This window comes from Varanus komodoensis, unplaced genomic scaffold, assembly GCF_004798865.1.
Source record: "Varanus komodoensis strain SLA01 unplaced genomic scaffold, ASM479886v1 scaffold5, whole genome shotgun sequence".
In the NCBI taxonomy this organism is placed as follows: domain Eukaryota; kingdom Metazoa; phylum Chordata; class Lepidosauria; order Squamata; family Varanidae; genus Varanus; species Varanus komodoensis.
In genome coordinates this window covers 6,845,958-6,873,198 of record NW_025336087.1, presented here as the reverse complement: position 1 = coordinate 6,873,198, position 27,241 = coordinate 6,845,958, and the positions used below count along the sequence as shown (strand labels likewise).

The 27,241-nt window shown below is 38.2% G+C and overlaps 1 protein-coding gene and 1 long non-coding RNA gene across 8 annotated transcripts in view; one reads left to right on the top strand and one right to left on the bottom strand.

Moving 5' to 3' along the window:
* ERCC8 (ERCC excision repair 8, CSA ubiquitin ligase complex subunit) overlaps positions 1–27,241 on the top strand; it is a 43,220-nt gene that overhangs the window by 1,111 nt on the left and 14,868 nt on the right. For 4 of the 7 annotated variants that reach the window (XR_006416289.1, XM_044446315.1, XM_044446309.1 and 1 more), the window contains exons 2-9: positions 3,558–3,668; positions 5,236–5,337; positions 9,454–9,577; positions 11,063–11,144; positions 12,782–12,850; positions 16,158–16,224; positions 17,287–17,390; positions 19,643–19,797. Coding sequence is in view for 6 of the 7 variants with exons in the window: in XM_044446315.1 (XP_044302250.1) it covers positions 3,558–3,668; positions 5,236–5,337; positions 9,454–9,577; positions 11,063–11,144; positions 12,782–12,850; positions 16,158–16,224; positions 17,287–17,390; positions 19,643–19,797 (814 nt within the window). In the remaining variant the exon portion in view is untranslated. The remainder of the gene's footprint in view (positions 1–3,557; positions 3,669–5,235; positions 5,338–9,453; positions 9,578–11,062; positions 11,145–12,781; positions 12,851–16,157; positions 16,225–17,286; positions 17,391–19,642; positions 19,798–27,241) is intronic. The other 3 variants (XM_044446312.1, XM_044446310.1, XM_044446311.1) reach the window with 3 other exon arrangements.
* On the bottom strand, positions 25,888–26,296 carry LOC123031400. Its single transcript, XR_006416290.1, has 2 exons — positions 26,253–26,296; positions 25,888–26,074 (listed from the first exon to the last, which is right to left on the bottom strand). It is a non-coding gene; the product is annotated as an uncharacterized LOC123031400 (long non-coding RNA).

Below are 27,241 nucleotides of genomic sequence, written 5' to 3'. Positions count from 1 at the left end.
TAAAGATTTCATAGTTTAAGCACTGTAACAATTAAAACATATTTATAAAATTTTGCCATATTTTAAATGCAAGCTTTAGTGTAAAAAATGAGTATATTGCAGCTGGGAGTATGTTACTTTTTTTTTTTTTTGCCCTACTTTTTTTATTAAATTTTAAAACAGTGCTAAAAACATCAGTCATCACAAAGATCGTAACTACTGAGTCAGCCCCTTACTACATATCTTTTAACATTCTATAATCATATTCAGATCCATTTATGGAATGTAAAAAACATTTTTAGATCTAAACCAAGTCCCGTTTCTCCAGCCAATTAAAAAAAAAAGGTTCCAAATTTGATAGAAGTCACTGTCTTCTTTCTCCTTCTGTGGTAAGATCAGTCCATCCATTTCTTACAGAGTCCCGTTTTCCTTGATCTATATTAAAAGAAAGACTCTCCAAATTTGATAAAAGTCAGTATCTTCTTTCTTCTTCGATAGTAGCTTCAATCAAACCAACTCTACACAATTCCAGATCTTTTCATTTTTCTAATATTAAACAGATAAACTTTTCATTATAATAGTTACAAATATGATCAAATACATTTTTTGCTTACTAGTATTCCAGTCTAATACATCCGTATATGCCTGACCGCCCTTTGAGATCTGCGGGAGAGTCCCTTCTCCGGGAACCCTCCATGAAAGAAATTAGGAGAGTAAGTACCCAGAGGAGGGCTTTCTCTGCGATGGCGCCCAACCTATGGAATTCACTCCCCAAAGAGGTCCGCCTGGCACCGTCGTTACTGGTTTTTCGGCGCCAGGTAAAGACCTTTTTATTTAAACATCATTTCAATTGTTAAAACATATGATCTGGCCGGGGCAACTTCTTCTTCCTTCTCTTTCTCCTCCTATATTTTTATTTTATACTGATAATTTTAATTTTGTATTTGTAAATCAATGTATTTTTTTGTATTTTTATATTTAATGGTAATTTATTATGTTCTATTGTATTTCAATGTATTTTATCATGTTGTAAGCCGCCCCGAGGTTTCGGCAAGGGGCGGCATAGAAATGTTATAATAATAATAATAATAATAATAATAATAATAATAATAATAAAAAATAATAATAATAATATCCACTAAAAAGGAAAGTGAAAGAGAAGAAAAGTTCCAAGCTTAAAAAAGAACTAAAGACTTTTAACCCAATTTATGTTCACATGTCTAACATCCATTTAGCATCTTTAAGGACAACTTATCTAATCTATTTAACGACAATTATCTATGATATCTTTTAAACAAATTTTCTTTAAGCTAATTTATAAAAGTTTCATCTAGCTTACACTTCACTTAATCACATACAATTAACTCCTTATAAGAGTCCAGCTCCTTACAATCTTTAATATATCTCGCTTGTAAAAAGAAATCTATTTAGTACTGCTCCTCCTACTCCCATAATAGTCATTTTCCAGTATAGCAATTCAAAGACAAAAGAGTCATGCAACTTAGCTTTTGGTCATTCATTTTTAAGAAAAAAAAAAAGAATCTCTCATTTTCCCTTATATCACCCACAAAGGAGAGAAAAAAAAGGCAGGGGACTCCTATTCTTCTCCTTCTTAGTTCAGTTTAAATCTTATCTTATAATCTCTTCATAATTCAACACCTTTAAATGTAGAAAAGCTTCCACAGTTAAAATCATATACCTTAGCCTTTCCATACCACAATAAACATGCCAACCCATTTATAACATTCCTTTTTAAGATTTCTTTTTTACACCTCTTCCAAACTGCTTTTGTTTTAATAGGGTTTGTTGAAAATCAATATTTTTAAACTTTACATCTCCAGCCCATCTTTCTCCCCTTGGTGTTATTTGTTGAAAATCAACCCACTTCAAAGTCTGTATTTCAATCTTCACTATCTCTTGCTTTATCTTCAGTGATTGTAGCATTTGTTGTAAGTCAGTATTTATTCCCAATGGCTGTGTTTTTTGCTGCAAATCAACCTTCACTGTTTCTTCTTCCTCAGAATCAATTTTAGTTAATTCAGGATCCATCCATCCTTCAAAAAAAATATTCCTTCCTTTAGTGGCCAAATTTGTTTCTTTTTATCCACAGTTTCAAATTTTTCATATACTTGTTGCATTTCTTGTATATTCTGTTCAGTTTTGGATTCTACATCAATCCCCATCTTCCTAAAAGTGGCATCAAGTTTATCAAAGCGCTTTTTTTGTACAATTGAGAAGATTTCCTGTTGTCTCAACATCACCTCTTGGGATATTTGTAAAGTTGTTAAAGATTCTTGTATTTCCAAAAAAAAATCTCTTCAGCTCTTCCATTGTTGCAATAATTCCAATAGCCACAAAGTGGCAGCTAAGATCAGTTCCACTTTTCTTTTCTCTAGATCACTAGCGGTCAGAAGGTTGGCAAGTTGCCAAATACTTTGGCAGAGGTCCCAAAAACACAAGAGAGGAAATGGAGATTTTTATATCCTTTTTCTTTTCTCCCTTTTCTCTCTCTCTTTTTTATGCCAATTAACAACAGATACAGTTTTTCCATAAGTAGTATCGCAAAAAGAAAATAGGAATGCTCACCCAAACAGTCGTCACATTAAAGAAGAAAGCATCCAACAATGTGAAAAATATCCTGGCGAGTGTCCAGTTGATCTTGGCAGAAGTCCAAACAGATATCCAAAACAATCAGTCAAAGCTTTGAACTTCTATCACGTAATTGCACCTTAAAAATTTAAACTAATTCTATACCCTTAGAGAGGTTAAAGGAAAAAGTCTTTTTCTTTAGCTTCAACCTGGACAAAAGCCTCAGCACTCTCTTATCTCAGTCGTCGCCTAAACATCTGGAGGGTTTTTCTTTTCTTAATGCCAAATTATAAACAAATGCAGCTTTTCCACGGGTAATATTGCGAAAGAAGTAAAAAATATTTACTCAGCAGTTCCAATGCTTATCTGGCTAATAAAAATCCTAAGCTCGACATTCTAAAATGTCGAGAATTTGAAGGGGCTGAAACCACCCCCTGTGTTACTCGATTGAGAAGTACCTGAATTGCTCTCAGCAGATATGAGATTGCCATCTCACATCAAGCCAAAAGCGTGCCCAGGTAATCTGTCTTCACCGCGACAGGGCTTAGATGAGTCTCCCACGACTTGCTGCCAAGTAATACCGGTGTGATGACAGAACTCCATTAATCACATACATCTCGTTCCGATGCCATCTTGGAATTGGGAGTTTTTAATTGTTACTTAAAAACTGAGCTAGGACCAATGTGGTAGGGTGTGTACATATGGGTGAAATGCAGTATATGATTCAGAATTAAGTCATATTTCTCAATGGAACTTGCTTGCTAGCAAGTGGGACTAGGATTGCATAAGTCTATGAAAGAGAACTCCCTGAGAGCTGATTGTTATGAAAAAATGTGCATAATATTCAATGATAAAGTTAAAAGTTGATAATCCACAGCATGTTAAGCTGATAGTGCTAAAGTACATTTGAATGATGATTGTGCCCCTTCTCTGGCAATTTTTAACAGTTAGAAGTTGTATAATATCTTGTTATTTCTTGTCTATAATAGCTTTACTTTTTCAAGGGTATTGAGCTTGGAGTTAAACAAAGATAAAGATATAGAACAGATCCATGGAAGTGGCATCAACACCCTGGATATTGAACCTGTGGAAAATCGATAGTAAGTATGCTATATGACTTATTATGGAATCATTTTATAAAGCATTTAAAAACACATTTTTAGGTTTGCAAATAATTGAAGTGATGAAAAAGGTCTGTTGCTATTTTTTCCACAAAAATATTCCACAATTATAACTAACATTTTTTAGGTGTCTATTCTTAGGAAGTATGTGTGTAATCTGTATTTGTGTAATCTGAATGCATAGCTCTTTGCACCTGCTAAAATATAAATATTAACATTTGTTTTTCAGTGCCTTTTTATATTTTCCTCCTTAAAATTTTTGGTGCAATCCTATACATGTCCACTTAGAATTAAACTCTTTAATTGGCATGAGTCCATTCCACCAATTATGCTGTTCATCAAGTGTGGTGGGAATGAGGTAGGCAGGTGGAATATCCAAGAGAGCAAGGAAGAGACTGTTTGGAAAAATCCAAAATGCTAGAGAAATGGAGTTATTCCAAGAGCTTCTATGAAAGTACCACTAACGTCAACCAGTCAGGGACTGAGTCATCTATGACACCTATGAGAGAGAGCCAATGAATTTAGGTTGACAGGGATATGTCCCTAAACATGCCCCTGCATCATAACTCAAAAAATGATGCAGCAGCACTTCCATTCCAGAAATGCCAGGCAGCAGTGACCCTGCTGTTCCCATTCCCCAGGCATCTCTGTAAACTGGAGCTCAAGCTACCTGATGGTGCTTAACATCACTGCGCTGAAGCGTGACACCACAATGGGAGGAAAGACAACTCACAATACAGAGTACCTTCATAGTCCCTCAGTAGGAAGCCTACAGAGAGAACACACAGATCTCACAGGACAAGGTTTCAAGATTCCAGTGTTTGACAAGCCAGCTGCAGTTGCTTGCTGATGCACTGTCTTGCTATTACCAGAGAGAATGGGCATTTGAGTCCCTGTCATCTTTTGCTTTCATGTTTGTTTGTTTGTTTATTACAAACATTTATATTCCATCCTTCCAACAAGCACTCAGGACGGCTTACACACGTTATCAGAAGTGGTATGGTCATGATTCAATGTAAGTGTGCTCCCCTCCTTTGCAGCTCCATCCTGATCCTGAATCCCCTGTTTTAGCTATTCTGGAGGCAAAACATAGCCAGGGGAGCAGTTGCATTGATGGAGTGTTCTAGCAGAGTATCTGTCTGTATATCTTGCAGATAAAGTATCTGTAGCCTCTCAGCCTGTGTAACTGAAGTATGGTGTTTCTCTTTCGAAGGGAATGCTATTGCATTGTCAGTATTAAAATGTTTACAGATGTTGAGCAAGGCTTTGTTTGAATATTATTTAATATCTGTTTTAATCAAAATGTGCCTAAATATTTTTACTATTGAACAAATCAGATATTTTAATACCAGATAAAACAAACATTGCATTTTGTTAGTTTTCTTAATTTGGATCATACTTGATTTAGCTCATCTGAAATATTTTCTTGAAAATATTCCAATTCAAAGTACTTCTCTGATTTTGAACTGACCTTTTAATGATTCTAAAATTATACATAAAAAGCAGAATCTGATATATCTGAATTTATTTCTATTTTTTTCCACAGCATGTTATCAGGAGGTTCAGATGGTGTTGTTGTATTATATGATCTTGAAAACTTAAGCAGAAAACCATGCTACACCTGTAAAGCAGTTTGTTCTGTGGGAAGGTATGTATTCTTTACAAACGAAATTCTTATAAATACATCTACTACTTGATACTTCAAAGTTCACTGCTAATTAGTTGTCAGCATACTAACTGAAGTTAATGTTATCAATAATAAGTTGTATTTATAAAAGGGCAAATGCTATTTTGGGATGCATTAATAGTAGTATTACTTCCAAATCATGAGAAGTAGTAGTTCCCCTGTACATCTTACTAGTCAGACCTCATCTGGAATACTGTGTCCAGTTCTGGGCACCAAGATTTAAGAAAGATGCAGAAAAATTAGAAAGGGTCCAGAGGAAGGCAACAAAAATGCTCCAGGGTTTGGAAACACTGCCCTATGAGGAGACACTGAGAAAACTGGGCATATTTAGTCTTGAGAAAAAAGACTAAGGGTGGGGGACATGATGTCCCTCTGTAAGTACCTCAAAGGCTATCACAAAGAGGAAGGTAAAGTTCTCTTTTTGCTGATGCTAGAGTGTAGAACATGGAATTATCTATCTATCTATCTAGGAAATTTATAGGCCGTCCATTATTGTCATCTCTGGACGGCTTACAATATATTATAAATCCTAAACAAAATTGGCTACAGCACGACTGAGTATAAAATGACATGGTTAAAACAAATTAATTAGCTTTAAAATATTGGTCAAATAAAAAGGTCTTGACCTGGTGCCAAAAAGCATATAATGACAGCGCAAGGTGGACCTCTCAATTCAAGTTTCGACAACCCAGATTTTAGGCTGGACATCAGGAGAAGCTTCCTCACTGTCAGAGCAATGCAACAGTGGAACCAGCCGCCTAGAGAGGTAATGGGCTCTCCCACACAGGAGACATTCAGAAAGAAACTGAACAGCCATCTGAGTGGGATGGTGTAAAGTGATGTCCCGCAACAGCAGGGAGTTGGACCTGATGGCCTTCATGGCCCCTTGCAACTCTACTATTCTATGATTCTACAGTTGTAGTTCTGAAATAGGAAGAAGTTGGTAACATAGTGGCTGCTTTTACAGCAAGCCAGACACTGGCCTATCTTACTCAGTATTGCTACACTGACTGGGACCAACTCCTGAAAGTTTCAACAGCATGTTTTCCATGTATTTATACTTTCCAGTTGTACCTGCATGAACCAAATATTGAAATTGTGACCTTCTGCATACAGAGTATCACTGAGCTATTGTTCTTTCCTGATGAAATGTATTATCAGAAATGGTTGCTACTAAAAAAGAAACAAACAGCTTATATTATATGCTTACCTCTGGTCATTGGATGAATTTTGTATTTTGTGTGACTCTTCAATACATTGAATGCACAAGTGGGTCCCCAAAAATAGGTGCTTTCATGGCAAACTATGATAGTTTGCAGTTGAGTTACTGGTCCTGGCACTCAACGTCATGGGGTGGATTTAGTTATAGGACTAATCAGGTTTTTTGGATAGAGGCATATGTACATTGGTCTATCTTTCTATATATGTCTGGGAAAAATCTTGATTGGCCCTATCAAAATGCTATTTGAAAAGGCAGTCTGACACAACATTAAGCCACAGTGGGTAGATTGTTCTTCAAAGAATCCTACAGCCAAGATGCTGTCTAGAACCAGGGGATTGTTCTGCCAGATATCCTGGATACCATCAAGGAATCTATATATTGATTAAATAAATGGAGTTAAAATTATTTTTGTATAAAAGCAATGCAATGGTTAAATGAAAAGTAAAATATGAAACAACTTATAGCTTTGAAGGAACTCTCATATACAGGGCTTGCATTTCTAGTAGCCTTTTCTTAAAAACAAAACAAAACAAAAACAAAATATGCCACCCTGGCTGGCTGGCTGGCTGGCTGGCTGGCTGGCTGGCTGGCTGGCTGGCTGTCTCTCTCTCTCTCTCTCTCTCTCTCTCTCTCTCTCTCTCTCTCTCTCTCTCTCTCTCGCGTGTGCGCACGCACACACACACAGAAAGCTTACTGTATTGTAGTGATTTAGTTGTATGGTCTGAAGAATGTAAGGATCTGCATGACCTGTGAAATACTGCAGCTCCCTCAGGTGGCCTGATTCAGAAGACAGCCTGCTCTTATCCTGTGAGTGCTTGCAGGCTCAAGCACTCACTTGACATCTGAGCGGTTATCCGAGGCCAGATGGTGGCCATCAAAAACTGTTTCCCTTCCTGCTCAGCTTTGCTACAACAGCATGTATCTTCATGGTGTCTGCTTCATACTGCAGACTTGGCTCTTGCCCCCAGTCTCTCTTCATCTTTGCCAATATCTGACTCTGCTTTTGCCTCTGGGTGTGCCATATTTAATCAGTGTCTGACCCTTGCCTGAGTAAGCCTAGTTCCAGTTGAGAATGCCTGCCTGGAGCTCACCAGGAGTAAGGAAGAAGGACTTACAATTTTGCATCCCAAGCAGAGATGACAGGTTCATCTGAGCTCAGATCAAGAGTAACAGAAATTAATTTGGTATCCAGTCTGGAAAATCCAGAATTAATTGATCAAGATGGAAATCAATGGAAATGCTTAAAAACAGAATTGTGAAGTCTGAGAATTACAAGGGAATTAATGAAAAGGCTTCATTTTCATAGATTTTCATTATTTTAAATTGTGGCTAATCCATGAAACTGACATGAAAATTAGCTCAGTGTAACATTCACAAGGAACCTTTCTGATAATGATGGCAGAAAATCTCTTAAAATAACTAACCAAGATCATACAGAACTATGCAAAGAAACTGTACAAAGTTCTGCGTGGAAAACCTAATGCACTACAAAATCATGCAAGCAAAAATAATTAAATTCAAAAGCAAAGTTCCCTCCTCTGTGTTCCAGAGAAGACAGAGAAGTTTCAAGATCAAAGAGAAATCGGGAGGAAAGGCCCCTCATGTATGTGAAAAGGAGAGCCAAAGTTGAAATGGGGTGTAGTGAAAAAGAAGTGAGAAAGCACCACAAAAACAACAACTCCCCCCCCCAAAACCCCTCTTCCTGCTTCTAGTTAACCACAACTTCTAATTAATCTATTGATTGGTAGATGTATAAGGCAATTATGGCAAAATGGAAGCCTTGCCTGTTTTGGCTGTTATACCACTTAATGGCCTCTCCTGAACAGGGATAGCTGATAGGGGCAGGGCATAGTGATACAGACACTAGTAACCTCAGTACTGGATTACTGCAGTACACTTCATAGGGCTATCCTTAGGGTGAGTCCAGAAACTGCAGCTAGTGCAGAACACAGCAACTCTGCTTCTTTGGGGGACTGCTCCTTTACTGAGGAAAGTCCACTGGCCATCAGTTCACTTCTAGGCAGAGTTTAAGGTTTTGTTACTGGTGCATACAGCCTGAGAAACTTGGTATCAAAATATTTGAGAGTTCCTGCTTCCTTATTAACCTGCCCAGTCACAGGTCATGAGATGATGCTTTCCTAGTGATTCCACATGGACCTGATGTCTGTATTGAGTGAGGACAGGGAGCCTCTAGCCCACAGTCCTAATCTGGCCCGTGGTGGTTCCCCATCCATCCTGCAGAGACTTACCTCTTTGCTTGGAGTTACTGGGGATAAGGAGAGAAAGTGAGGAGAGGAATACACTCACCTCTGCTCTGTGATTGAACATACCAAGGGAATTCCGCTTACTTAGCACATCACTCTAATTGGAAGGGAGCATGGTGTGCTGAGCCAGTGGGTGCAGGAGCTTGGGCAGGTTTGCTTTGCTCATCCTTTGCCTTCCCTGTATGGATGAACTCCAGCAGGTGGTGGTGTGGTATCATCAGCATGGGCCCCACAGATGTCATTCAGTCCATGGGGGAGGGGAGTCCGGAGGGCAATCTCCTCCTCCCCAACAAAGCAGTAGTCCAACCAGAGTAGAGTACTCACTCTTTCTCTGAGGATTTCCTTTCAGCTGATGTCAGGCATTTGCCAGTGTTGCATTGTTTTTGGCATCTGTTGAAGACATGTTGAGTTAGTCACATTTTTATTGGATGATAGCTGGAAGTTTATTGGTATAAACTCATTTTAAATATTTTCATCATTTCAAATTTTGTTTTTTCTTCCTTCACTGTTTACTATTTGGGAATATTTTTTAAAGATAGAGTGTTCACACATATTGTAAATAAACTTTTAACTTCTGTTCTTGCATTGTAGAAGCCACCCTGATGTTCATAAATTCAGTGTGGAGACAGTTCAATGGTATCCCCATGATACTGGCATGTTTACATCAAGTTCATTTGATAAAACACTGAAAATATGGGATACAAACACATTACAAGTAAGTAACATCGACTGCATCTACACGAGAGGTACACATGATTTCTGAGCATGAAATGTTTCAAGGGTGGTATTCCACTAGTACTGCTGTTAAAATTTGACTAACTTTGGTAAGACTGCATTGCTTAGAAAGTAGTCATAGGATGATTAAGCTAAAGAAGCAGCAGGCTGCAGGAACTGATATAGAAGCAGGGCATGACAAGGAGGGGCTTATACTGTGTGATGTGAAGTGAACCAGTGAAAGGGCGAGTTTTACAGTATATTTTATAAATAAACTTAATTTATTTCATTATTCATAAACTGTAAATCCAGGCACCAATTCAAAATTTGAAACAAGGCTAGCTATCATCAACATATTAATGATATTGCTTAATCTTCCTGTGCCTGCTACAGCACTTCTATAGCCCTTAGAAGAGCAAGATGCTGTAGCTATAGAGATGGTCTCTGCTGCTGCTGACCTTATTATATTCATTTATTAAATGTATATGCCACCTTTTTTTCTTACAAAGAACTCCTTACAAAGAACTTAAGCAAGGAGAATGTGCATCATTCTCCTGCTGCTCTCAGTCTTATCCCCACAACAACAACCCTGTGAGGTAGGTTGGGCTGAGAGTCTGTGTCTGGCCCAGAGTCACCCAGTTGGCACCACAGTCAAGTGGGGACTAGAACCCAGATTTCCTGAGTCCCCATCCTGCACCTTTGGCCACTATACCACACTGGCTGTCATAGCTGCTTGATTTATACATGAAGGCAAACAAGGCCTCCAAATTTTATGTTCAGTTTTTCAAAAGGAAGGCCTATAGAGTGACATAACTTGATCGATGATGGTGATGATGATGAAGATGATGATGCTGATAGTAACAACTTGATCAAGTAGTTATTGGTAGTCTGGCATCATTAGACTGGGGAAAGAGAGACGGATATCAGAAACACAGTCTCCTATTTCTGTAATACATGCTCCTAAAAGATCAATATCCATTTTACTGTGATCTTGATGGTATGTTTCTCTTGTCCTGTATCTGCACCACCATCTTCCTGCTAATAACTTTTGCCTTAATGGAACAGATAAGTTACATGTGTCACCTTGTACCTTTTTAAAGGAAAAGAGCAGGTTAAATCCAATTGCAGGCATAGTTTTAGTTTAACCTATTAGTATAAAGATAGTAATAATTTTCTATTCATAGTCTTCCTGTGGCTTTGTGTGATGAATGTGTTAACATAACTTATTGTCATAAATTTTTTTCTCTGTTGCACTTTGATTGTGTTTTCCTTATGCTGTCTTTGTTAAAAAGCTTGCTGCTGTAAAATTGTCAGTTTTGGATCTCATATTTCCAATGCAAATATGTTTTTTATGCTACTTTGATGGCAGGAATGGGGGCATTTAAGTTCCATCAGCATTTATCAACTGTATACAAGAGCTTTACATTTTTGTCATGATTTGGACTGGGGCAGGTGCTTAATCAATGCATTGTCTTTCAAATGACAGCCAGCGGATGTGTTTAATTTTGAGGGAACTGTGTACAGCCATCACATGTCTCCTGTTGCTACCAAGCATTGCTTAATTGCAGGTTTGTATTCATTTTATGTTCCTCTTTGGGAGATAAAGATTATTCACTGCATCTTCAAGTTGTCTCTTCCCTCTCGTCCCCCATATCTCTTGGTAGCTTTCTAGGGAACACTTTTATATTCAACATAAAGATGTACATTCCCGGAAAACTCATTTCATATGAGTTCAATGGACTTTCAACACAACTCTGATCCCATGGCCAAAAGCAAGCCAAGCCAAGCCAAAAATCCTTTTTCCAGCTTGTGTAAAATTGCTTACAATATTTCCTCAAATTTGGAGCCAAGTATTGCATATCTCTACTGGAGTTTGCACAAATCATAAACTGAGATCACCTCCTTGGGCACTTTCTTTGTGCTGTTCTTGTAGCACTGAAAATGAGTGATATGGAAAACTTGTCTCATTGTGTATGCACACACTTCACCTCGAATTTTCTGGCAGTTACTTTCAGATTTTTTCAAAACTCATTTGAAAAGGCCTTTGCTTTGCAATGTGTACGAATTATACTATTTGCAGAAATTTCTGGAGTAGAGGTGTCAGATAAAGTCAGCAGAGTTGACTGAATAGAATCTGTGGGGCAAAGTGCAGAAATCTGTTGAATTTTTACCCCATGTAGGATTCTTCAAACATCCCTAAGCAATTTATATTAGGCATAATTAACATGATTTGAATATATTTGTATTTAGATTCCTTTTAGCTTATTTGTTTTACTCATTGGTCAGTGCAACAGTTGTATTTAAAGTAGGTATATTAGGAGACTGCAGTTGAACATGTCTTCAAGGTATGATGCTATTGGAACTTTTTTAAATTTGGTAGTAGCTTCACTGAATACAGTAGGACTGAATTCTGAATGAACATGTGCATGATTGCATTGTTAAAATATTTCTTTGGCTACCGTGAATCGCAGGCATTCCTCATTGTTTTACAAATGAACGTGGCTTTGTAGCAAGCAGTGGGTAGGCATCAAGTAGCCTTCAAATTGGAGCACAGGGAGTATGCTGAGCCTCCCTTGGTTCCCTCTTCTACTACCCCAAGATTTGTCTGCTTCCCAAGTGCAATCTTAAAGGGCTTGTTAAATTTAAGCCATATAATTCAGAAAATACAATAATCCATAATAATAAATAAAAACTTCAGTGGTGTTGATGGTCTTAATTAAAATATGTATTTCATAAGAAACAGAAAATCAACAGAGCATCATTTACATTTTCAATTTTGGTTTTTATATTCAACAATCAATACTTCCAATTCAGTACTGCTAGAAAATCAAGAAAAATTTCTAGATCGGGGGTAGCTCAGATGAATAGGAGTCAAGACTTCATTACATGCTATTAATTTCAAATACTGTGTAATATGTAAATACACCCAGGTGACTTCTGTCTGCACAACCAAGTATTTCACTTCTCCTTGATTTAATTCTCTAAGAAACATCCTGAATGATGATATGAAGTGTAATTACTGGGGGAAATATTTTTATAGTTAAAAACTGAATGTAACTTTTCTGATGTACCTGTTGGAGGACCCCAAAGATATTAAATATAACAAAGCCAGAATTTATTCTGTGTGCTTTTTTTAAAAAGCTGTATTGTATACAGCACATATGTTTCTTTTCTTTAATGCACTGTGTGTCTTTTTCTGTTACAGTTGGTACCAAAAGCCCCAAAGTACAGCTTTGTGACTTGAAGTCTGGATCTTGTTCTCACATTCTGCAGGGTACTACATAGTCTGAAACATATATGTTAGACAATAACTACTTTGAGTAACTACACAGGGTAAAGAACAGCTCTGAACAATATATTCTTTGTAAGTAATAGGACAGATGTGCTCAGTGCCAGCTGTGAAAATAACAAAGTCAGAAAGACTTCTTGCATATATTATTTTGGCCTGTAGGTCTGAAGACTTGGCATTTACTTATGCTGATTTTTCTTGTATTTATGTTATTAAATTGTTCAGTGGCAAGTTTTCTAAGCTAATGGAGAAAACCAGTTATCAGAAATTCACCAGTAGTCTAAGTCTTAGGACTAGGCTATTCTTATTTGAAAGCACTGGATTTAGTAGTACTAATGAAATTGTTTTATTCCTGACAAGAAATAATGAACAGGAGGGACATGAAAGCTTTAAAATGGATACTGTTAGATGTGCCACAAGTAATGATTATTACTTTTAGCATAAAGGTGATGAATATAGCTTCTGTTGTTTGAAACCATCAGTGCTTTTAATTGAAAGAGCAAAGAGTGTAAGCCTACACACCAGCAGCACTGTTAAAGCAGAAAAACAATGAGGGGACTATAAAATTAGGAATGTTTTACCAGACAACATAACAGGACAAATCTCTCAGAATGCAAATACGGGTTATTTGACTAGAGAAACATACAGGGAGAATATGTAATAAAGAGAATATTGCCTACAGGAAGCCCTTTGCAGGCCCTGCGCACTAACAATATTCAACTTATGTGGGGCTGGTTAGAGGTTCACTAACAAGTAATCCCCAACTCACCCACAGAGAGTTAACCACCCTTGTTCAAACAAATAAACCACCCCTGATCGTGACTGCTTATCTGTCAGTAGAAACTGGCAAGAATTCAGGCCTGTTCTACACAAACACACTAGAATTAGAAGCCTGAAATGGTTCATGGTACTCCTTGAGGCAACCAAGCAGGGAGTGCCATTTTGAATACTCTCCCAAGTAAACAAAGCAGACCTCCCTCTGATAACAAAAACCTAGCTTCAAAGTCTGTTCCTGGCTGTGTTTGTATTCCATGTTCAGAGCAGTGTTTGAAAAAACTGCACCTGCAGGCTGTAGTGCCATTGTCCATTCAAAAAGAGCTCTGCCACCTCATCTCCACTCTGCCACCTCATTCTGCTGTACCATGGGACTTTGTTCAGAGGTTCTCTAAAAACATACCTTCTCTAGGGACTGTAGGTCATTTGTAAAACTCTGTGTATGCAAATATCATCCCAGAGCAGAAGTTCATCTAAACTATAGATGTTGAGATACACTTTGATATTCACCAGGAAACTGTTATGAGCTCCTCTCTCTCCCACTACTTTCCTAACAGATTAAAATGAAGTCTTCGATGTAGTCTAACCACAGTATTTTATTATATTAAAGCTGAATAGCCAAGATACAAAGAGAGTAATGTAAGGATTGTTAGCAAGAAGCAGTCATTAACTTAATGGGCCTGCCAATTGCCAATTGAGTTATGTCCTTGCTAAAAGCTAATTCCCAACTGAATCCATCATTTCCTTTCCCCACCAAAAGGAGTTAACTCCACTTTCAGGAGGTTCCTTCTCTCGTGGGTTAGAGACTGGGGACACCAAGCCACACTTAATCCACTACCTATCTGGTATCAGACAGTTGGACTGATCAAGTTAAACTTCCCTCTTTGACCCTCTCTATTCTACAGTCTCCTTCCAAATGGTCGTCTGATTCTCACCAGCCGCTACTTGGTTTATCTCAAAGTTTGCTAGCTTGGTATTTCAGCTAAGCATTCCAACCCCACCTCTTCTTCCAGTTCAGATTCAGGCTCTAAGTACCCACCTTGGAATGCTGTACTTTGGGAAAAGTGAGCTAAGTCACTTTAGAAACTCTGTCTCAGACCAACTATAAGTATCAGCATAGTAGTACTCACTGCAAACCTTATATATGGTAGTGCTCTTAAATTCATATAATTGTGCAGTTGGAAGGGGCCTTGAAGGCCATTGGGTACAACCCTCTGCTCAGTGCAGTACTCAAGTCTCCCACCCAGATTCTAACCAGGCCTGACCCTGCCTAGCTTCCAAGATTAGGCAGGATCAGGCACTTCATGACCACAGACTCTTCTGCCCTATCACAGATGCTTTCCTTCAGCATATGAATTTATTTTGACATAAATTCTGCATGGTTCCTCTAGAAGTTCTGCAAGGAGCTCCTCCATGCTTTGCACAAGTCTTCCAGCCCACTATTGACATTCCTGGGATTGTGTAACTTTCAGCTTTACCAAAGTAATGTTCAGTGCCAGTGCCAATTCACCACTCAGTATCTTACATTCATTATCACATAAAGATACCTAAGCGTAAAGGAACACAAGAAGAACCATGCTGGATGAGACCTAGGGACCATCCAGCCCAGCATTCTGTTCACATAGTTACAAACAGTATCCTTCACGTGGGATAGGAACGTGACAGTCCCCTCCTGCCCAAGTTTCGCAGCAACCAGTGTACATAGGAACACTGCCTCCGATACCAGTATTGCCATGAAGCCTAGTAGCCGTTAATAACCTCCTCCATGCATGTGCCTGTATATTCTTGGTAGATTAACAAGGTATGTGTTAAATTTACATATGGAAAATTACTATATGGCACAGTCCTTATGCATGTAGGCTTATTGCCTGTACATTATTACATGCAGCACACAAGGCAGCTTACACAGTTCTCCATTCCATTTTTATCTTCACAACTCCTCTGCAAAGTAGGCTAGGATGAGAGTCTATGACTGGCCCAAAGTCACCCAGTAACTTAATGGCTAAGTGGACAGCAGAACCCAGATCTCCCAGGTCTTCAGTCCCATATCTAACCATCACACCAGCTCTCTTAAGTCTTATTTCAATAGACCAATTCTAAAAAATATAAGTTATTTAATTATTTAAATATTAATTCTTCAATATGGCTATCCTAAAGTTTACTTGGAGCAGATTATTCAGTATGGTGACTCTCTTTTGTGGAATGTTCTGGTTTTGGAGGTCATGTAAGCACCAATATTGTGTTGCTTTTGGCACCTGCTGAAGCCTCCTTAATTTCAAGAAGCTATCTACCATTAACCAGCTATAGTTTGTATTGACAGGATTTTAAAAATATATAACATGGTGTTTTGTTCTGTTTCTCTTTCACTGTTCAGTGCACCAGAAATTGTTTAGATACGGGGCAGTATTGTAAGTAATGAACTAGGAGATTCCTCACAGGGAAGGGTCATGCCAGAGTTGTCTGCATTTAAGCAAGCACTTGTATACTTCTGAGGATTCTTATTTCTTCATACCTTTAGGTCACAAACAGGAAATACTAGCAGTATCTTGGTCACCACGATATGAATACATTTTAGCAACTGCAAGGTAAAAAGAAAACAACAACATAGTGATGATTAGAATGGAAGCTGTCTGATTGGGGTTTCTGTCGTTCTGCATTTCTTTAGTAGCCTCTTACTCTTAAAAGGAAATATAGGGAACTTCTCCTTGCTTTTGCATTTGGTATGTTTTTCTGTTGGAATGTTAAATAGGGTAAATTTGCTTATTACATAGTTGTACAGGGCAAGAAAGGTAAAATAAATCAATGCTCAGGAAATTGAAAATTTGATAGACTAGCTCAGCCTAGTATATAAGCACTGGGCAATAAACTCCCATCATTTCCACCCTGTATGACATGTGCTGGAAGGGAATTGTGGGAGTTGAAGTCCAACATGCATATAACTGGATGGTTCCACATTGGGAAAGGCTGCTGTATACTGTAATGTCAGTGGTTTAAAGTATTATCATTGAATAAGGGCACAGTCCTCTGCATGTTTGACAGAAAACAGTTCTAGAACACCTAGGACTTTTTCTGTCTAAACATGCAAAGAATTATGCTGTAAATGTCTTTCAAAGCATAAGAATAGAATAAGTACTTTGTTCAAAATCAGCCTTGATTGTGAATATGCATGCTCAGAAAACAGAAAGGTGATAGCTGGACAATGTGCAAATCCTTTGATATCCTGTTAATATATTCCAACTGAGAGAAAAATCGGTTGCTTTCACTACTGAATTAACTTCTACCATTAAACACTATACATTGTTTAGATTTTTCCATTTAGACTGACCTCCATTGAACATGCACTCAGAATAGGTCAATGGGATGTAGAAAAATGAGAGAGAGTAAGAGGACTGCTGTGATTTTTCCCCCTTATACCGCAGATGATGAAATAATCTATTCACATTAGAGAAAAATACAATATCAGGATAGGGACAACCACTTGCACACACATTATCAAAGAAATATTTACCATATTCAAGTTAATAAGAAAAGTATAATCCAAAATGAGGATATTTTGGATTGTTCATATAACAGAGTGAGATTAAGTAGAGATGTATTAAAACCATGTTTTATCCACTGATCTATACAGTTCTTTTTTCCCCTTTTAGTGCTGACAGTAGAGTAAAATTGTGGGATGTGAGGAGAGCATCTGCTTGTGTACTTACTCTTGATCAGTACAGTGGTGAGAAGTCAAAAGCATCTTCTGAAACTGGTAAATCAATATACTCACACAACATATTTGGCATCATTACAGTAGGATTAATACTGTATATTTTCTTATCAAAAGATGATATTACTATAGTTTTGATTTTTACTGCTTCTACTATTACTTTTATCATTCATCCCAGAATAGATAACTTGGTCAGCACTTAAAATTATATGAAGAATTATATACTACCTTTTCAGATGGGTGGGCAGCCATAGCCATCAGCTTAATTTTATGCCGCTCCTCACCGAATTTCGATAGCTGTCTCCAAGTAATCAGGCAGATCTCTAGTAAGAGAAGGAGGAAGCCGTTCTAATATCCTGCATGTGCAATCCTTGGCTGGCCATTATGTGACTAGAATGCTGGACTAGGTGGATCATTGGTTTGATACAGCATGGCTCCTGTTAGGTTCTAGTGATTTGCTTCTCTCTCAGCAGTCCATTGGACAGGCATGGAGAGGGACTGAGAGAGAAAGAAAGGGAATGGCAGGAAGAGGAGGAGGAGCCCCATTCATTGTAGATGCTGGCCCATCCCAGTGCTGGCTTTGATTGTACCTTCCACAGGCCTATCAGATTACTCATGAGGGAAAGTTGCTCTTGGCAGAATACAAGTTCCTCACACATTTTAAAACTGAGCCTCTGTAATTATGAGAACTAAAAACTATGTGATTCTGAGAGCTACTTAAACATTTAATTTCAATGTGATAATTAAGGATGTATTTAACACTTTCCTGCTGAAACTTTTGGAACTTGAAAGGGATTAGCGCTGGCTGGATCACTACTTTTTATATACTCCTGTCCCTAAAGAAAGTTCAAATTATTAGAATCCTGATGTAAATCTATAACCTGTGACAAAACAATGAATCTATGGTGCATGTTTTTTCCAGGATTCAAATTGAACATCCTTATCTAGCTTGCTCACTTTGATTGGGAATGGCGTAGAAGTTTCTACCCTGTCATTCTACATTAAACATAGTAAATACAAATGAACTAGAGCAGTCTTCTTCAACATTTTCAGACTGTGGCCATATTCCCAAAGTGGGCAGTACCTCCACTCTGGGAGAGTGGAAAGATCCAGCAGAACAGTGAGGAAAAAATGGCGGGGGGGGGGGTTAGGAGACTATAGCTTACTAGTACAAAAGAAACGAAGAGAACAAAAAGGCAAACATTTGTAAAATAGGACTGCCAAGGAGCCTGCCCTGGCCCCACAACAGTCCGTATTGAATTTCATTCTGTTGCTTTCAGCCCAGCATTCTAGATTATCTAGATTGTCCTGGATCTTCTTTCTGTCTTCCAAGGTGTTCATTCTGCTTCCTTTTTTGTAAAGCTATTTAAACAGACAAAAAGATAATGGTGCAGTGTCCTCAGTGTGATCCAACTTAGTGCCATGTTTGGGATCCTGAGCCAATCATCAAGGTGGATTATTTTTTTTTAATTGGGTGGTTTAAATAATTATTTAAATCAGAAACGGGGAAAGGTGATTTAGATCACAGGTGTTTCATATTTTTTCCTAAACATGACCAAGTTTTCAGCTGATGGAAATAAAATACCTATGTTTGGAAGACTGCAAATATTTATCTTTGAAAAATGATAACTTTTGTTCTTAATTTACAGAGAAAGGCCTTTTAACTCCAGTTAGTGTGACTGATTCAGTTTAACAGTTAGTGCTAACATGCTTATATCTAAAATTTAATATATACTTTTATTTTATTTGAGATAAACTTAATATTTTCAGTTGTAAAAACATTTAAGCAATCTTATTTAGATGCAAATTATCCAAATTATGATTTTATGTTGTCTACCTTGGCAGCAACTAAAGATGAACATACTGGATCATTTCATGTGTTGCATGATTAATTTGTTCTCCTGAAGAATAATGCTCTGCCTGGCAATATTTATTTATTTATTTAAAACTTTTATATGCCATCACCACATGCCTCGGCATCTTGGGACAGCTCACAAATGTACAATTAAAAACAATAAAACAATACAAGTTCCATAAAATTATATAAAAAAAACCAAAAAGTGAAAAAGCGAAAATATGTGTTTGTTTTCATTATTACAATACTTGGATCATTTTTGAACTTTATGGATTAATCAGTTCATTAAATGGTGGAACACTCAGCCTCAGAAATAAACATTTCTTCGTAATGGAATATACTGTTTTGTAATTTGTTTCAAATGCTGCAGTTTTTCACAATGTAGGGGTGACACTTTTGCTATGTTGTGTTTTATATTTCCGTGGGTCAAATACTATAGAAACCAGAGTTGTCCATATTATCTTTGCAGTAAATACTGCACATAATGGAAGAGTGAATGGCTTGTGTTTTACAAATGATGGGCTTCATCTTCTGACACTTGGCACAGATGACCGGATGAGACTCTGGAACAGTTCCACTGGAGAGAACACACTGGTAAGGTGTTGTTTTATTTGCAGTGAGGAATTTGTGTATGTGTACATTATTTTTGTTTTACCCTGTGACTGATACAGGATAAACTTCTGAACTACTGATAAAATCTTAAATAATTATTACATGGTTATGTTTATGCTATTGGCCATCCTCCATCTAGTTTCTGCTGCATGACTTATTGAAATCAAATCTTTATTGCTTAAAGGCCATCATTCAATAATACAATGAAAAGGGAATATACCATTTCGTATATAATTGAGACTGTTTTTCCTTCCCCTCCCCTTCCAATTTTTCTCTTTTGATATAAGATTTACTAAAAATCATATGCATACTAAAAAGAAGTGCACAAACAGATAAAAATGTAAAATACCTGATAATTTTATTTTAATTTTTTTTATTTACTTGTGTATGTACCACTAATAACTGGATAGAGATGGAATAGCAATGACTACAGCAGTGACTTAACTGGAAGGCATTTTCTGTGACATGTTCTTGATGGTTTTGTTTTTTTGCTGCTCAACTGTCAGACTCAGTTCGCATTTAAAAAGATGGTGGGGAGCCTTTTAACATTTCCTCAAGCCCATAGAGCAGGGGTCCTCAAACTTTTTCTAAAGGGGGCCAGTTGACAGGTGCCAGTGGTGGGCACAGGCCATCAAGGCGGTGCTGGCAGGGGGGCGTGGGCCGGTGAGGGGGCGTGGCATGCACACACGTGAGGCGGGGATGGGGGGCGCAGAGCGAGGCACCAGCTTGCTCACGAGATCATTTTCTCCTATGGAGTCCAAAACAATCTCCCCGCGAGCAAGCTGCCGCCGGGCACCCACGGCAAGGTGCCAACTTGCTCATGAGAAGATAGTTTTCTCCAAGTTAGTCCAAAATGACCTCATGAGCAAGCCGCGCGCCCAGTGAGTGCAAAACCTGTGGGGCGGGCCAGTTAAATGGACATGGTGGGCTGAATCCGGCCCGCGGGCCTTAGTTTGAGGATCCCTGCCATAGAGGGTCAGGACAAAAGGGAAAAGATACTTCCTCATGGAGAACAAAGGGTGAAAACATAAGAAAGAAAAAGATTTTGCTAGAAGAGACTACTATTCATAAAAAGCAGTGCTTTCTCAGCACATAGTTCCTTGTACCTTTGTTTTCAATGGGTGACTCACCTTCTGCAAAATGGTGGGGGAAGGGATTTTCAGCCTTGGTTGGGACAATGTGCAGAAGTGTGTGTATTGCAGAGGGGGAGCAAATTGCAAATTCTCCAGTTCAAGGCTAGATGTTCCCCCTGTTGCACTGAGAGAAGTCAGAATTTTATTTTTATTTTTTTGTGCATGCAAAAAAATTACTAAAACATAGTATGCACACATGGTCAATCCCTCCAAGGTGCCATAGGGAATGCATAGGGATACCTCAACACTATTTTAAGGGGATGCAATTTTAAGACATAAGGAAACCTTGTTCACATTTTGGCAGATTATAGATTCTGATGGTCACTTTATAGTTCCATCTGGGCAATATACTGATAAATTAATTGCTCTGATTAATGAATATGGGCCTAATACTGATTCTCCAGTTATGTCCCAGTATTGTTTTGGCAGATTGCTTAATATTACTTACTGATTGTTGGGGTGGGTTTTAATGAGATCCAGTGTTTGGATAGAAGTATCCAAGTGACGAGGCTTGTACTTCAAGGCTATATGATTGAACTTGGTTTGATTGAGACTTTGCATCTGGTGGGAGAGACTATACTTTTGTATCGTAAGTGCACCAGAATTGCACTGGATTGGATTACAGTTTTGGTTCCCACTCATTGTTACATCAAATGAGTTTCTAAGGTTGATATGCCGATTTATTGATCTAAGATCATGCCCCGAGTTTGCCTGGAATTGTAGTTTTCAGATTTGCCATACGTCTGGGTCTTTGGAATCTTAATGTTGCTCGTTCTAATGAAGAAGTGTTTAAAACTCAGATTTCTGCTCAGCTATTTTGAGTATTTTGAAGATAACAAGGGCTTTGTTGATTCATATGCCACTGAGTTGGGAGACCAGTAAAGTAAAGTTTTTGTATGAGATTGCATTATTGTCTATGCTTCTCATAAAACAAAATTTAAAACATTTAATAAAGTCTTTTATAATGCAGTTCACCATTTCCCCAACTGTACAAATTTATCTGAAACTACAGAAACTTAACTATGAGTTGAAAAACATCTTTTCACAGCAGGTGGAATCTGCTTTAGTGTAATTACAGCTAATATATTGGGTAAATTGTGAATGTCCCAGTGCAATTTTGGTGTATCAGCTTAGACAGCAGAAACATGGTAAAGTTAATTCAGCTATTAAATATGAGACTGTTAGGCTATCTATCTCCCACAGGTACAAATATACAATTTTAAAGTTTCATTCTGATATGTCTAGTATGGGTAGCAAAACATTAGAGCAAGATATGTCTGGGAGTTTTTTCCTCATGTTAAATTATTCCATGCATAAATTCCTCACAAGAACAGGCTCTTATGGCTTCTTTGGATATGGAGCATATTATGAAAGCACTTAATGGTATGAATACTGGATCCAAAGGTTTCTAGCATCTTGGTTCCAGAACTTTATAACTTTGATGCTTAGATTTTTTGAATCAAACTCCCTTTTTGTCTATGCTTATATTGATTTACAAACCTGGCACACTAACTAATTAAGGCTCATACTAACTATTGAACTAGTTTATTATTTAATGTAGATATTTAAATATTCATTACAGTGTTGGGCAATAAATTACAAGTTATTTCAACATTGGTTTGACCAGATTGTAAGATTTATCATACATAGAAAGGAAGCCAATAATCTTAGGTTAGTTGTTGCTTTGATAGAGCAGACTAGGCTGCTATTTTTTCTTTGGATGCTGAAAAAAACCTCTGAAAAAATTCATTAGAAATTATTTTTGCTACATTGAGTAACTTGTTTTTCTGATGAAATGTTATAGTCCGCCCCTGGAGTTAGAGTTATGACTGTCTTTTTTCAACTTTCTTTTTACTCTGGATTGCTACAAGACAGGGATGTCCACACTCTACATTGATATTTGATTTATGTTTGGTATCCCTGGCATGTGATACTAGACAAAGAGAAGTACTCACAATATTCTGCTTGCCTGCTTAGGTTTAAAATTGTTTGTTTTGCTTATTATATTCATATTTCACCTTTTTTTCCTTTTAAGGAACTCAAGGTATCACACATAATTCCTCCTCTCCATCTTTATCCTCACAACAACAGCCCTGTGAGGTAGGTTGGGCTGAGAGTCTGTATCTGGCCTAAAGTCACCCAATGGCTGAGGAAACACTTGAATCCAGATCATGAGTCCTAGATCCTTGGACTTAACCACTATACCATCCTGGCTCTCTAATTTTAAATTACATGCCCAACAGGCTAGGAAACATGAAAGTATACAAATCTACTATTAGATCAGATCCATCTGAGGCTATGAGTGTAAGATAACCTTATTCCTCTTTTGCTGCAAACAAGTGAGATTTCACTCTGGTACTGCTCATTGTTTGCATGGGATGACAGAATGAACCTATTAACCACTGGCTCTTATTTATGGAGATCATCACTTGCTGTTTATTTCCCAACTCCAGGCATCTATTCCAGCTCTGATTCAGTTGATTTCTAATATAGATGAATTTTCTGGGTATTCAGTTAACTGTTCAAGTCTGAATGAATGCTAGTTGAAGGCAGTATATTACATAGTTATTAACTAACTGGCAATTTCAATGCTTAGATTTCATTACTTACTTGGGAATACTTATCCCTCAGGTCATATCTCTAATGATTACATTGAACCTGAACTAATTAACGAATCAGATCTCATGGGATATAGACACAGGCATTGCTAAAGTTGAGTTTGCAAGGAACCCAAACTGGTTTACATCGTCCTTTTCCTCACAATAACCCTGAGAGGCAAGTTAGGCTGACAGTCAGTGACTGACCAAAAGTCACCTGTTGTCTTTGTTTAAACCTTTTGGATTGAGATGAAGGGAAATGGTTCCCTAATCCCCAGCAGCTGTATATGCCAAAGTGTGTGAAGCTCCACTTGAACTGGCCTCCTATAGCCATATTAGTTGTGCTTATTTATCTACATTTCTGGCTGGCATAATTGGCAAGGGTGTCCTGTCATACCCAAAATCAAAGCCAAAAAGAATAATCATTCAAGCAAGTATTAAATATCAAATATACTTAATGTATTTACCCTCTGCCATACTGCCATTGTTCCTTTGAAAATCTGTGTACACAGAATCATCCCATCCCTCTTAAGTGCTGAGTTTCAAAAATATTCAATCAATAGAAAAAGATTGTTGGGAGTGCAATAGAGGATGGAGGGGCAAACAGTAAAAATGCCCCTAAACATTTAATGCACTCTGCCAAAGCTGACTTAGTAACATAGCCAAAATGCTATCTGTAGCTGTAGAAGAAAAAAAAGCTATTTCCTGGAAGTAAAAGATTTCCGATCTGGTAGCATAAATGCAGTGAAAGCTTATTTGATTTTAAGAAGTTGGTTAACTTTCCCCCTCCACTGAACAGTTGACAATATAATATCATAGAATACTAGAGCTGGAAGGGACCATGAGCCCCATTAAGTCCAACCCCCCACTGTTGCACGACACCAAGTTACATAACCCCACTCTGATAGCTGTAAAGGTTCTTTTTGAATGTCTGTAGTGTGGGAAAGCCCACCACCTCTCTAGGCAGCTGGTTCCACTGTTGTATTGCTCTGAAAGTGAGGAAGCTTCTCCTGATGTTCAGGCTGAATCTGGGTTGTCGCAACTTGAATTGATTATTCAATGTCCTACACCAGGGATGGCGAACCATTTAGAGACCAAGTGCCCAAATTGCAACCCAAAACCCACTTCTTTATTGCAAAGTGCCAAAACTACAATAGAACCTGAAAACAAGTTTTAGTTTAGAAAAAACACCTCACAACCAATCCAAGCAAATATATACATATATCTCCTTGGCAGGGCACTGACCGGCCATGCGAAAGATCGGACGAGTCTCAGCTAATGAGTGACGGCTTGTGACGTTCTCGCCTAGCACCACTGCTCCTTTCAGACCATGCGCATGGCCCTTCTGTGTGCTGTTATCGGATGCACGGCTACTGGGGAGCACACTGAAAACAGGACAATTTGAAAAAGCCTACCTTGAGCAGCTTTTTCTGCACAGCTCTTTATTTCTACCCATTCTAAACACATTCCAGCCATCAGAATCATGCCTGGACACCTCATTTTTCTAACCCTAACCCTACCCTGGACCACAGCCTTTATCCTAATATATGGTTAAGTTCCATTGAAAATAATACAATTATGAAAAGCCCTTCTTTGAGCTGCTTTTTCTGCTCTGCTCAAAATTTCTGCCCGTTCTAAACACATTCCAACCACCAAAATCATGCCAGGACAGCACATTTTTCTAACCCTACCCCTACCCTGGAGCACAGCCTTAATGCTAATATATGGGTTACATAGAAACAGAACGAGTCAAAAGGGACCTCTCGGGCCATCTAGTCTGACCTCCGGCACCAGTCGGCTCTGCTCACGACATGCCCACCATGTGCATGTCCAGCCTATCTTTGAACAACCTCACTGATGGGGCCTCAATGACATCTCATGGAAGCCCATTCCACACCCTCGGGGTCCTGTCAGGAAGTGCTTTTTCGCTTCTAAATGGAATCTTAGTTCCCTGAGCTTTGCTCCGTTGGAGCGGGTCCTGCCCTTCTCTGCAGGGGAGAACAGGTCTCTACCCATCTCCATGTGACATCCCCTCACATACCTGTATGTCGCCAACATATCCCCTCTGAGTCTCCTCTTCTCCAGGCTGAAGAAACCCTCATCCTTTCTGCCCATTCGAAACATATTCCAACCATCACAATCATGCAAGAACAGCACGTTTTTCTAACCCTAACCCGACCCTGGTGCACACCCCTTACCCTAATATAGTGGTATAGTTTCATTCAAAATATTGCGATTTTGGAAAAGCCTTCATTGAGCAGCTTTTTCTGCTCAGCTCATCATTTCTGCCCATTGTAAACATTTCAACCATCAAAATCATGCCAGGACACCTCATTTTTTTCAACCCCAACCCTGCCCTGCTTCACATCCTAACAGTCATATTGGGGTAAATTTCCATTGAAAATTGAGCAATTTTGAAAAATTCTTCGCTGAGCAGCTTTTTCTGCACAGCTCATCATTTCTGCCCATTCGAAACACATTCCAGCCATCAAAATCATGCCACGATACCTTGTTTTTCTAACTCTAACCCTGTCTTGGTGCACACCACTAATCCTAATGTTGGTGTAATGTTAAATTGAGAAGAGTGCGGTTTTGAAAAAGCCTTCATTTTGCAGATTTTTTTGCATAGCTCAATATTTCTGCCCATTCTAAATGCATTCCAAGCATCAGAATTATGCCAGTATACCTCATTTTGCTAACCTTAAACCTACCCTGGTACACACCCCTAACCCTAATATAGGGATGAAGTTCCATTCTAAGGAACCCCTTGGGGGTTCTACTAATGTATTACTTGCAATCTAATATGAAAATATATAACTTGTAAAAGTGTATATGTATAAAGGCAGCATGGTCCTACAACAGCAAACATTGTTCTTGTCCTAATCCATTAATTCAGTTTCAATTGCATTTAGGGATAAGGAACATAGTTTTGCAACTTATAGAATTCTTCCCAGGGTCACACCTATTAAGTTGTGCTTTAAAAAAAATTAACACCCATCTGGCAATAGATATTCAAAATGATATTCTCAGCCAGTCTTGGAAAACAACTTGTTATACAGCTTGTACAAGCATGTCACTTGGAACTCTTCTTTCACTTTTTTTACAAGTATTTTCTGCACAACCCTTAAGAATTGGTGAACTGAAAGGAGGAATTTTAATATTGTATCTAAATAAAACTCGTTGCAGGGTCAATATTTGGTATCTCCAGGTACTAATGCTAGGAGAGTCCTCTGCCTTAAAATCTGCTCAGTCATACATTGCCAGTCAGTGTAGACCAGCCTTCTCAACTTGGTGTCCTTCACATGTATTGGACTACAACTCTCATCCATCTTGCTGGCAGGGAAAGATGAGAGTTGCAGTTCAACACACATAAAAACTACAAAGTTAGAGAAGGTTGGTATAAATCAGTACATAGTTAGATGGCTTTGGTATATTTCTGATTCAGTTTCATATGTTTCTTTGACGTTCAAACTCAAATATTTCATGGGGCAGTCGGATTTAGGGCCACAGCTCAGTGTGAAGTTCAGAGAGTCATCCCTTCATCTCCCATTTTTGTCCTCTGTTCACTGTAAACATTGCTATCTCTGGTCAAGCATCATATTTGGTGGATAGGACAGACCTCAGTTGTTAAAATACTTTGGCCTGCAAAATTAAGACCAAATTGAAGTGGTAGAACAGTTTTCATAAATATAGCTC